This window comes from Branchiostoma floridae, chromosome 2 (assembly GCF_000003815.2).
Source record: "Branchiostoma floridae strain S238N-H82 chromosome 2, Bfl_VNyyK, whole genome shotgun sequence".
Classification (NCBI taxonomy): domain Eukaryota; kingdom Metazoa; phylum Chordata; class Leptocardii; order Amphioxiformes; family Branchiostomatidae; genus Branchiostoma; species Branchiostoma floridae.
Genome location: NC_049980.1, coordinates 3,988,357 through 4,000,549, shown reverse-complemented (window position 1 = coordinate 4,000,549; position 12,193 = coordinate 3,988,357). Strand labels below are relative to the sequence as shown.

The window sequence follows — 12,193 nt, the reverse complement described above, 5'->3', positions numbered from 1 at the left end:
TGACCAGCGTTTCATCGTTACCTGGAGGTAGTAGGTGTCACTGTCACACAGACACTGGTACATGCACGCCGACACTGCAGCGCTCAGCGTCTGTAACTTGTACACTGTCGTGTTGGTCTCACTAGGGGTAGGGGGCGCCATCATGTCCACAACGGTGTGGAGGATATCGTGCGTCATGCGGACGATGTGGGCGATCGGGTCGGCGACCACGGTCTTGGAGCTGGCCACGCTCGCCGTGACCAATGGCAGCATGGTAGGGAAGGGTAGGGGGGAGAGAAGCTGTTGTTGTGTCTTCTCCTGTTGGCACTCCTGTAGGAGTAGGATGAGTTCCATCCGTACGGACGCCAGCCCTCCCCCTCCCGCACCGTGAAGGCTGCAGTAGCTCAGGAAGGTACGCAAGAGCTCGTGGTTCCGCTTCAACCAGTGTTTTCGACGCGCCGATCGATGACGTTTTGCCTCGAAGTCCATCTTCTCTGCGAGAAGGATCTCGTGGAGGGTGCGCTTTTTCGTGTCCGCTTCGTCTCCCGAGCTGTCCTGTCCGCTGTACTGGCTGTCGCTCGGTCTTCTGCTCTCCTTCAGGTCCTCAAGGTCATCCAGGTCGTCAGCAAGACCTCCGTACCTGCAAATTTGAATTACAATATTTTCATCAAAATCAATAGCAGATTTTGCGTATAATCAAATACTTCTTGTGGATCAAAGTTGAATTTCCAAATCCTACAGACAAATTAGACTTAACCAAATTTTTTACTGTCCAGCCCCATTTTTCGTCAAGCAATCTTCTTCTTCTACATGTGACAACTGAGATCATTTCTTGACAATTACTAGAATTATTGGACTGTTGAAAATTTGGGTACTGGTATTAGTCCAGTTTTTCTATGGTGGCAAGAACTGTTTGTGTTTGATCCAGATTGACTTCTACAAGTTAACTTTAAGTTGAACATAGATTAATTTTAAAGTCAAATACTTCTTGACAAGCATACATTACATACACTGTGCACAAGACACCAATTTAAAAGACTTAGTGTTTCAAATCTGGTATCTTTCATGTTTTTCAAAACTTCTAGTTTCAGTCATCTAACAGACTAAAACTACTAAATTACGCCTAAATGAACTTACTCAACAAACTGGGTATGACTTTGGAAAGGGTCAGATGTTCAGACAACCATCTGGCGTCTTTCGTCAGTGTTATTATCTGGATGTCTAACCTTCATCGACATAAAATTACTTCGCCTGACCTGTAGTTGCAGAGTTTCCTGAGTGCATCAATCTCACGATAAACCAAGTTACATGTTTGTACAGTTTCATATCTGGCATTATAATATTTCTTATTTTTCAAAACTCTGATATGATATCTCTAGTTTCAGTCATCTAACAGATCGAGTAAAAACCACTTCCCCTGACCTGTAGTTGCAGAGTTTCCTGAGTGCGTCGATCTCGCGCTCCAGCCACATGTAGAGGTGGTACCTGAGCTGTCCCCTGTCTACCTCAAATCTAACATCTTTTGTGTTTTTATAAAAACTCTGACATAAGTTTCAGCCATCTAACAGAGTAAAACCAATCCCTGACCTGTAGTTGCAGAGTTTCCTGGGTGTGTCGATCTCGCGCTCCAGCCACATGTAGAGGTGGTACCTGAGCTGCCCCCCATCTACCTAAAATCTAACATCTTTTGTGTTTTTTTTTAAACTCTGACATAAGTTTCAGCCATCTAACAGAGTAAAAGCACTTCCCCTGACCTGTAGTTGCAGAGTTTCCTGAGTGCGTCGATCTCGCGCTCCAGCCACATGTAGAGGTGGTACCTGAGCTGCCCCCCGTCCACCTCGTACCCTGTGGCCAGTGTACGCAGCTCCTGCATCAGGATCTTCAGACACGCGATGAACTTCAGCTGCTGGGCCATGATGTCCACCTGCATTGAATTTTGAATTTGGTAATAAAAAAAAACAACGTCTGGACAGCGAGGAGTTGAACAGCGACCTCCTTGCAAAGGTCAATCATACAATCAACGTATATATAGAACACTGATCCATTGTGATTCTTCCGTACAGAAAGTATGACTGAAGGGTAGAGAAACAAAACCCAATAGAATCATATAGCTAATAACACTGTGGATCATAAGTTGCAAAAAGCCTATGGTACCCCCCCATCTCCTCTGCTCACCAAGTCACTTGTTCTATCAGCATAATAATTATGACATCAAAGAAGCAGTTGAAGGCTCATTCTTTGACTGGAGTCAGTCAGTCAAAGACTGGAGTTAGTCATTTGAAAATTTGAGGAAGTCCAATTTGTTTGTGTTGGAACTTAGAAATTAAATGATGTACATTGTTTAACTCTGATCCAGAATAACAAATTCATGATTGTTTATCAAATATACAAATAAAAACAGAGCAAATTATAATTATAATTATAGAGGAACTTTATTGCAAATTCTTGCCCATGGTCCAATTGCAGGTAACATAAAATGGTGCAAATAGTGTATTGCAAATGTCTACTCTAGTCTATATATAAAATGGACTTGTTTTCCAAAGACAGTGAAAAATGATTGATCCCATCTTTTCTATATTTCATAGATGTGTGTTTTATGACGTTAGAAGGAGAATTGTTGTCTTATTGTCAGTGAATGTGGAGAAATTTGGGTGGGATTTGGTGGCCTCTTTAAACAGCTGTTTTCTTCAACGATTGCAGAACATACAGTTTGAAACAAAATGTGTTTCGTCTTCCACAATACTTGGCGTGCATTGTTAATAATCTACAGGACTAACCTTCCTACAACGTTCAATCTCAGTCTCCATGGGGCTGGCTAACAGAGCCTGCTTGTTAATGGCTGGTACTGTGAGCTTGTTGGGATCCCCTGCTCCGGTTGTTGTCGGATTCTTTTCTGCTTCCTCCTCATCTTCAACTTCATCATCATCATCATCATCATTCCCCCAGTCCAGTTCTAACGTATCTCCACTGTTCAGGGTGGACACTGGCTGGCTCCAGTCCATACCTTTAGGCAATAGTATGAGAAATGCAATCAAGCCTCTAGCAGCCCTTCCACTAAAACCATACACATGTATAAGGTGAGGTGCATGTATTCTAGCTGGTATTTATATACTCATACAAAAGTCACAGTCCTTTTTGTCATGTCGATCAAGCTTGCTATAACTGCCGTTGGAAAGCAAAGCACAATGGAAAAGGACGAAGAAAGACTCAATGAAGCTATAGGACTTTCCAGACTATAAAATTAATGCACAACCCAGTGACTGATGATGATAACTGCCGTTACGTTGCACACCAGCTTTGCAGGCACGTCTTTTGTTATATCCTTCAGAACGACCCATCACTATTAACATTTGCACATCTAAACTGCACTTTTTAAAGCTTAACAGTTACCAATGAGGATGTCTCTACAGTACTTCAGTAACAAATTTTGGGAGAAACACATTTTTGAACACCTCGATGTTGGGTTGATAACTTCAAGGAATAATTTCTGTCTCAGTGCATATACCACATTCATACTTAAACATGTACCTCCTGGCGGTTGGCTCCAGTCTAAGGTGGGAGGGGCTGGTGTACTACTGGATACGGCAGGTTTACTCCAGTCCAGGGAAGACACACTGTCGATTCGGGACTTCTCTGTGCTGGGCTGCGTGACCGTGATGACACCCTTGGAGATCATCTCCTCGTCCTCTGGTGTGTTGACCACAACGGTGGAGTTACAGGAGTTGTCAGGGCTTTTCTCTGTGACCTGTGGAGAGAATTGTTGTTAGGGTTGTTGACTGTTATTGTTATTGTTATTGTTATTGGGTGGGCCGACTACTCACTCTTTCCAGCCAGGGGCTGAATTGCGAGGGGCTTACAATAGGCGGGAGCTAAATCGCAAGGGTCTGGAGCGAGGTGTCATTCGGCGCCACTCAGGTGACCTCAATACGGCAGTAATCGCCCCAGGTGCAGCCAAGGTAAGTTTTTAACCACTCACATCGCACCATCGCACGTGTGGCAGGTTCTTTAACGTGCCACAAACAAAATGTATTTCTCTGGGATGTGAGAAATTCATATAGTCCTCAATTTTGGGATATTGGCATTGTAGTTTACATTCAATAAAACCTTTTTTTCCATTATTATTTTTTTTCTGACAATTTACGGCATATATTTGCAGCTACCTTGTATACAGTTTACAAATTTAATACACAATTGATGTGCCTGCAGATGTCATCAATATAATCAAATTAACAAGGCCTTACTGTACAAAACTGGACTGTGTGTGTTAGTAGGCGCCTAAAGGCAGTTTAGCAATTATGAAAAAACAACCAACAAAAGACAGTTTACCGATTATGCAAAACCGGCCAACAAAAAACAAACCTGAGGAAGCTTGGACAGAACCTCCAGAGCCAACATGGGACAGCCCGCCGTGAAGTGAGCGTGCGCCGTGGTGAAGTACAGCCGCCGCTCCAGGGGTGTGATCTTATCTGCCAACCCCTTCTCTGATGCCGTCAGGCTGGCGTGCAACCCGACCCCCGCTAGGAGGGACGAGTTCGTAGATTGCGCTCCGCGGACGGACCCCTCGTGTGTGGACAGGTGCCTCCGGAGGAGGAGAGGGTGGGTCCGTAACCAGTTGTAGAAGTTGAAGACCTGAAGGTGGCAAGGGAAAGTTGTGATTAAAGTTGTCGACTTCTAAAGTATCTAAAGGTGTTGTGCCCCTGGGAAAGGCACTTTACATAACTTTCCTCACTCAACTCTCTGACTTTTAAAGAGTACCTAACAGAATGTCCAATTGCAATTGCAACCATCACTCTTTGAACTACATGTAGTATGGTAGGCCAAGTGAAAATGCTGATAGGGCAAGTGTACGTCATACCCCACTTGCCCAATCGGGCAAGTATGATTTTTCATAATTGATTTGTATAATTCCATAAGTGAGATTTGTATGATCATACTTGTTACTTTTCACAGTAATGACATCAAGCAATGGTCAACACAGAAAAAAAGAGCCGATGACAAAAAAATTCTACTGCTGAAAGTGAACATTCATAGAAAAATGTTATTCAGATTTTGGGCAAGTAAAAAGTTGGTTCGGGCAAGTAGAAAACTTGTTAAAAAACCCTGACTGAAAGGCAATTTAGGGGTTATGCTAAACAAACTTTTCTCCCAGCCACAGTTAAGCTATGGAACTGCCTCCCACAACATATTGTAAATATCAGAGACTTGAAGAACTTCAAACGAAAAGTAAATGCCCACCTAGCCGATACTCGCCAGCGTGATATATTGTAAAATTATGAGGTGTGGTCACAGCATAGATAAAAAAAAAAAAAAATAACAAACAACAAACCTCTGGGTTTGCTGAGTACTCGCTGCCCTTGGCGGAGCGCACACTGCTGGGACTGTCCATGTCGTCCTGTTTGGGCTGCTGCAGGAGACAGTTGAGAGCGCGGGTGTGGTCCTTCAGTAGCCAGTACGCGATGCTGCGCAGGAACGGGTCAGGGTGGATCTTCCCCTCCTCACGCTCCTCCCCAGCATCACTCAGGCCCAGGATGTGCTCGTACAATACCTGAAAAGCAAAATATTAATTTCTTTATTTTTTTTTTTCAACCTTTATTTAACCTTGATACATCATTCGGCCTGAGCCGTTTTTCAAGATTTCAAGGGTGGGGGAGGTCAGAGGTCTAAATACCTTCTAAATACAATGCAGTACACAAAAGATACATTCAACATTCCATAAATACTTTCGTATTCAACACAATATCAGTTCATCTCATAGTCCATAGTTACATAATTTCTAGTCGAGTCAAGTTCTTAAACGACGGTAAAGAGGGCGCCTGCCTCAAGTTCTGCCTCAGACTATTCCACAGAACTGTGCGTGAATACATTATAGATCTTCGAAACGCTTTTCTGTGGACCATGGGTAAGTATGTTGATTTCATGAATTGCTTCACGAGGTTAGTAAGACATTAATTTTGTAGTACAAACTGATTTTCAAAAATCGTCCATTTTCAAAAATCGGCCTTGGCAATTCAGCTGATTTCAAGTACTGCCTTCTTAAAAAAGATTTGGTCACAAGACCTTACTACAAAAAGGCCCCAGACAAGTTATTGAAACATTGTATTGTGTTATGTTGTACTGTGTACATGTATATCATGGCTTCCATCAGTCAAAGTTGAACATACATGTAAGCTTAGTTACTGTATTGAAAATGATTGTTGTGTGGATTAACATGCATTGGCATAATACCGGTAGTAAGACTTATACCGGTAGATTCAAAATATTGGAACTTAAAGAGATCTACACATGCAACAATAGTTATTTCTGAGCTGTGCACACTTCAGACATCTAGGTGTCCAATACATCATTTACAAAGCATCGATAACAATACATTCGAAGACAACAAGGCCAAAAGTTTTCAGTATCTTTTTCGGGGTAGGCAGCTCGTCGTGGGACGAACACACTGTCACATTCATTGCCAAATTTATAGATCATAATTACACATGCTCACGGCACAAGACGAACATGATTCAACAACAATCTTGAATTTCTGTTGGTGACCTACAACTCATGTAAAAGTGTGAAGAACCGTTGCATAATAGCCCGGATCTATGACTGAATGGGCAAAATTGAATGTGCGCAGCCATTTTCCCGCCATTTTTATATCTACGCTAGCAGTGAAGTGTTACGTCATAGCGGTTGTGACGGACAGAAGTTAAATGAAAATTCTTGACAGTATACGTCCGTTTTCTCATGACATTTTGTATGCTCATGCAGGTTTATGTTTTATGCATTTACTGACAGAAAAGGAAGGAACATCAGAGGATGTATAAATGTACATAGCGGCAGTTAATTGTGCCGTGTTTCTTCCTACCGGTATTTTGTACCCCCTCCCAACCACGCGCCCGTTCGCCGTGTAATTCCGCGGCGTATTACAATTACAATATTACGCTTTTAGCAGGACAAGAGTGGCAGAAAAGTTACACAGAAGAAGTGGCAAGGGTAACCTATAACAGCAACATGTAACTGGAGAAAATGATGCGTTGACAATGTGTCAAATCAGTATGGCTAGAGAAATCGTCGTAAACGTACCGGTATTATGATAATAGATGTTACATATGAGCACGGTCCCAACATACGCTGTACAATCACTAAACTTTAATGAGACATCCATGTATGTGTCCCGCAAAATTTGGCTGTCTTAGATCGTAATTGGTGGTTGGTTCTATCACAGCCTGCTTGAAAATCCTATGTCATAAAAATTGTACAATGATCACACAACCTACAATGTAAATGTTTGTGACCATACAACAACATTTAACAATCAAACAAAGACAGAACACCTGTTTCTGGCTGTCAGGTACATCCTGCTCCAGGTTGGAGTTGTAGAGCCGTGCCACCACCATGGCCAGCTGCAGGTCCTCCAGCTTGTTGATGCACACCTCGATGGCATCCGACAGCGAGCCCGCCAGCAGGAAGAACGCTGCCGCGTGCTCGAACCGCTGCTTACCCAATAGGGCGAAGGCGTTCTTGAGCGCGGCTCGTCGCCACCGGTCCTCGTTAAAGTTGTGGTGGAAGAAGTCCATCATCTTCTTGTCTTTTACAGACCTGAGAAAAAGGAAAAGAAAGGATTTTGATTGAACAGTAAAATGTTTTCCTCAAGTATTTGGTTTGATTGGCAAATAATGCATGACATTAGTATTCTAAAATACACAATTATTAAAGATATTACAAAAAGCAATTCTAGAGGGTTTTGGTTGTGAATATTCTGGCCAATACATCCTAGAATTAGGTTTTGATGTTCAAATCTAACAATCTTCTCTCAGATCTTATATGATGTACTATACAATGTAGTACACTACGTACCATGAATTAATATACATTGTATGAGGACACATTGTTAATATAGGATGCTATTAATATCCAACTACTTTCAGGGATGGGAGATTTTAAAAAATACAGTTGCTTGTAAAAGCATGTCTACCCTTCCAAGATATACATGTAGATGAGATTATAACCTGACTTCCAATGAAATAAACTTCCACCCACCTGAACAGCCCCCACACCAGTGTTTTCTTCTTCATGGCCATGTAGTACAGAGCTGCATCCATCGGGTCATTCTTGTTCTGAAATGCTGCTTTGGCCACCTGATAAACAACAACAACTATAATAATACACAAATCAGGAAGGAAATGTATATGATTCACTAACTACAAGCTATGAAGTTCTATCAATTTTCTTTTTAACCACGCTGAGTTAGATAAAACTTGTAAGATTTAATGCAGAACTGCAGCATAATGATTCCGCATTAGAATGGGGCATAGAGTGGTAACTGGCAGTCAGTCTTAACACACTTAAACAATAACTGAGTGTGCAACTGTACAGCAGAAAAATATAGTTTGTGCAAGGAAGTTTACAACTGTTACAACATTTAGTACTGACTGTCATGTTTTACAATAGGAAATTAAGGAAGCATCGCACGACAGAAGTACAATGTCCTCCGATATTTGCAATTAACGGCATATCCTTGCTTGTTGCAGGTTCTACCGGTATGTACCATTTACAGTATGGTCGCAACTTTTCCTTTTCTTTTTGGATATGGGTGAAAATTGATGCACGAATGAATGTCAATCATATAATCAAGACAGCATGGCCTTGTGGAAAGAGTGTTCGCCTTGCATTCGGTAGGTCGTGAGTTCAATCCCCGGCCGAGTCATACCAAAGACTTTAAAAATGGTACATGCTGCTTTCTCTGCTTAGCATTCAGCATTCGGGAAAGAGTATGCCATGGTACAGAGTGGAACACACACCACTACCAGTGGACTAGCCCCCTGCTGTAGTGATTGCGTTGTGTGGCCCATGGCTAAGGAAACAGAGATGGGCGCCGCCCTATGCGCGGGAAGGGTTTAACTTTTAACTTAATGGCCTTGTTTAAAGTTTCCGGTACCTTTTCCATGGTGGTTCTGAGGGTGTTGTTGTTGCGCAGCCACCAGCCGACCCCGACGGCTTTCAGCTCCTTCCACGTGGGCTTCCCCTTGTGCAGGCTGGGGATCATGTTCAGCAGGTCAGCCTCCGATTCCGAGTGGAAGGCCCAGGCAAAGTTGGAGGTGGCTAGGCCCTGCACAGGACACGAAAGAAAAATCTTAAGTATGGGTGGATAACTGGTACAGAAACTTCAGGAACAGGTATAGTTAAGATCTGGGCCTGAATCTGGACCTAATTATCTGTGAAATCTTGTGAATGGGAGATACCCGAAACAATGGTCCATTTCCCTACATGTACATTTTGTACATTGGATTTTGTTTGGTGCAGTATCCGATGTCCATTGACAATTTAAAATCCTAGTCATGTAAACAATTACTAAGGAAGCCTTGTTGAAAATGACTCTCCTCTACTTCGCTCTTGTTCTTTTCTTGGATCTGTAAGCCCCCAAACACTCCAATGCCTGCCAGTACAGTCTGTTCATTTTCTAATTGGTCCAATATCCGGTTCACTGATTTTTTCAGGTCCATTTTCCATAACAAAATTGGTACCCACCTCAGTCTTAAATTTCTGAAAATTAGACATTGTCAAGTTGTATATGGTGTATGCCTAGAAATTCAGTAGTCTATGGATGAAGAGTGTTGGATGTAACTCGTACCTTGAAAGTTTTAGAGCAGAAAGACCTGAATTTCAACTCACCTGTCGAAACACTTGAGCCCTCTGCACAGGTGGGAGGGACCTCAACAGGTACAGGTGGTGTCTCATGGCAATCAGGTACCTCAGGCCACACCCATCCACCGTCTCACCTGTGACAATAAAGTCAAATCTTTAGAATATTCAAACGCATACATTTTGCATAGATATACGCAGATCAAAAACAGATTGAACTTAAAGCACATAAATTTAAGACTTCTAGCTAGTAGTATTGGTGTAAGATAGTCATCCCTAAACTACAAAATCTTCATCTAGTCTTTTACATTTCTACATTCTTACCAAATTTATCAAATTTTTGTCTTACTCTTACATGTAAAACACTCACTTATAATGCTTTCTGGCATTAAATACATTGTTCATACTTGATACATGTATGTATGAAAAAAAGGCTAACAATAAGAAACAATAAAATTTAAACTAATACTGTAAATGCATTTAAGTTCGCGGGGATTTAATTTCGCGGTAGCGGGAAAAAGGACTTTTCGTGGTGGTTTTAATTTCGCGGTAGCACCATGCACTGTATTATTCTAATGCCCTAGAAAAATGTTCGCGGTGGTTTTAAATTCGCGGTGGAATGGCCAACGCGAAAACCGCGAACATAAATCCACCGCGAACATTTCTGCATTTACAGTAGTTCAGTAACTATGTATAATAAGCTTACTTTTAGCAGTGGTGGAGGTGCCTTCGCTGAACTCTGTCCGTGTGTGCGCGAGAGTGTCCGCCACAGCCAACAATTGCATCTGTTCCAAACTGGACAACCCTGGCAGTCTCGAGTGCGTCAGGTGCATGGTGAGGATCTTCGCGTGCTCCGGCCCAAAGTACGTTGGCGGGAACTGCTTGAGAGAAATCGTCTTTGGTTGCGGTTTGCTCTTGACGGTAAAAGCGGTAAAGTCCTCGTCCACGTTCAGGTCTGGGTGTTCGAATAGCGTGCTGTAGGCATCGCCATCAGTTTTGTCAGCGTTGGTGTCCCCGAATTTTGTCGGCGCATCCTCTTGTTGAAGGAAGGCAGATTTGTCGCTGTCCGCAGCGAGGAGGGCGTAGAGGGGGAGCGGTGCGATGGATTCTAGTTCGACAAAGTCCAGGTGCCCCTCTTGGCCGTGCTCGAACGGGTCCGCGCTAATGCTGTAGGAGCGACTGAGCATGCTCAGACCGCGGGTGAGGTGCCGCCGCCGGTCGGTCTCGTCTCCCGACACGTCCTGCTCCGCGGGGAGTGTCACCTGATCGTCGGAGGAGATGCTGCGCACGATGTGCGACAGGATGGCCCGCACACGGCGGAACTTCCCAAAGTTCATGATCTCCATGAGCTGCTGGGGATGGTACTGTGGGAGGGTGGGGGAGGCAAGGTACGCAGCCTCGAACAGTCCGATGTCGTGTAGGGTTTTGTTCTGGCTCAGGTCGGCTTTGCTCTGAACTTCTGCTGGTGTTGGCTTCTCCGGGCTGGGTTTGTTACCCTGGGCTGATACTCTACTAACAATGGAGGTGCTGGGAGTGCTGCTGGGCGAATCTCTAGAGCTAAGATTGTCTTGGGACGCTACTTCTTCCGACAACAAGACCTTCTCCTCCTCTATCGTCTTGCTGGACCACTGGGAGTACACGTGCTTCTCGTCTCCCAGCCCGACGACTAGGATGCCGTCGCGAACCCAGGAGAGGGACATGGAATGTGCTTCGAGTCCGTCGGGCGTGAGGAGATCAATACTACGAAGGAGCATCCAGCGTTGGTTCTCCTTCTTGTGGCTTAGGGTCGCCACTGGCAAGAACATGGAGGCTAGGAGGCCGTTGGGAGCGACCTCGACGCCTTGCTCGGACGATGAATGCAGGGCAGGGGATACGGGAGTGTACATGAAGACTTTGGGACCCACCCCAACAGTTAGGATGTGCGAGCCGTCTTCCTTTGACACCCAGTCCAGCTGTAGCACCTGGTACTTAGTTTGTCGGGGCGGGACCAGCGCTCGATCCGGGGACGTATCCGGCACCGAGAGAAACAACGTGTCCTCGACTATCCACTCCGATCCACCCGTGGACTCACACTCGATGATAGCCACGCAGAACGCAGCATTACTGTCCATGGAAACACGGTCGGCCTGTTTGTCGGACGGAACGTTAAGCACCTTGAATCCGCAGGCGAATCTACCGTTGTACGCGCTGCTAATTGCAACAGGTTCTCCGTCCACTTGTACTGCACTGCTGGCATCCTTCTCCGATACCATCAGTTCCCACTCAACCCACCTGGAACCAGAGAAACAACATTTCACCATAAGGAGACAGGTACTTTGCAGTCACATTGGATGAACACACCAAATACTAACCAAACAGACTGAGATAACTTGTACAATATAAAGTAGACATTACATGCAAACTTGTGAAATTTTGATGAAAGAGATTAAAGCAAAGTAGCACAGAATGTCTGCTGGAATCTTAGAAGGGGAAGAAAAAAATCGAAATTTAATGAATGCAAAGAAAAACTGTTGTTTTTTTGTGTGAAAAGAAAATTATTAAGGAGCAAGTACATGTAGAGTCAAATGATGCTCTAAGGAATTTGAGT

The 12,193-nt window shown here is 43.8% G+C and overlaps 1 protein-coding gene across 1 annotated transcript in view; it reads right to left on the bottom strand.

Annotated features, from left to right (window-relative positions):
- LOC118410636 (dmX-like protein 2) overlaps positions 1 to 12,193 on the bottom strand; it is a 141,722-nt gene that overhangs the window by 60,409 nt on the left and 69,120 nt on the right. Inside the window, exons 21-31 of the mRNA XM_035812420.1 lie at positions 10,313 to 11,877; positions 9,637 to 9,743; positions 8,903 to 9,073; positions 8,005 to 8,102; positions 7,299 to 7,563; positions 5,306 to 5,524; positions 4,339 to 4,608; positions 3,508 to 3,724; positions 2,757 to 2,983; positions 1,734 to 1,903; positions 22 to 619 (exon numbers count right to left, since the gene is read on the bottom strand). Coding sequence (XP_035668313.1) covers positions 22 to 619; positions 1,734 to 1,903; positions 2,757 to 2,983; positions 3,508 to 3,724; positions 4,339 to 4,608; positions 5,306 to 5,524; positions 7,299 to 7,563; positions 8,005 to 8,102; positions 8,903 to 9,073; positions 9,637 to 9,743; positions 10,313 to 11,877 — 3,907 coding nt within the window. The remainder of the gene's footprint in view (positions 1 to 21; positions 620 to 1,733; positions 1,904 to 2,756; positions 2,984 to 3,507; positions 3,725 to 4,338; positions 4,609 to 5,305; positions 5,525 to 7,298; positions 7,564 to 8,004; positions 8,103 to 8,902; positions 9,074 to 9,636; positions 9,744 to 10,312; positions 11,878 to 12,193) is intronic.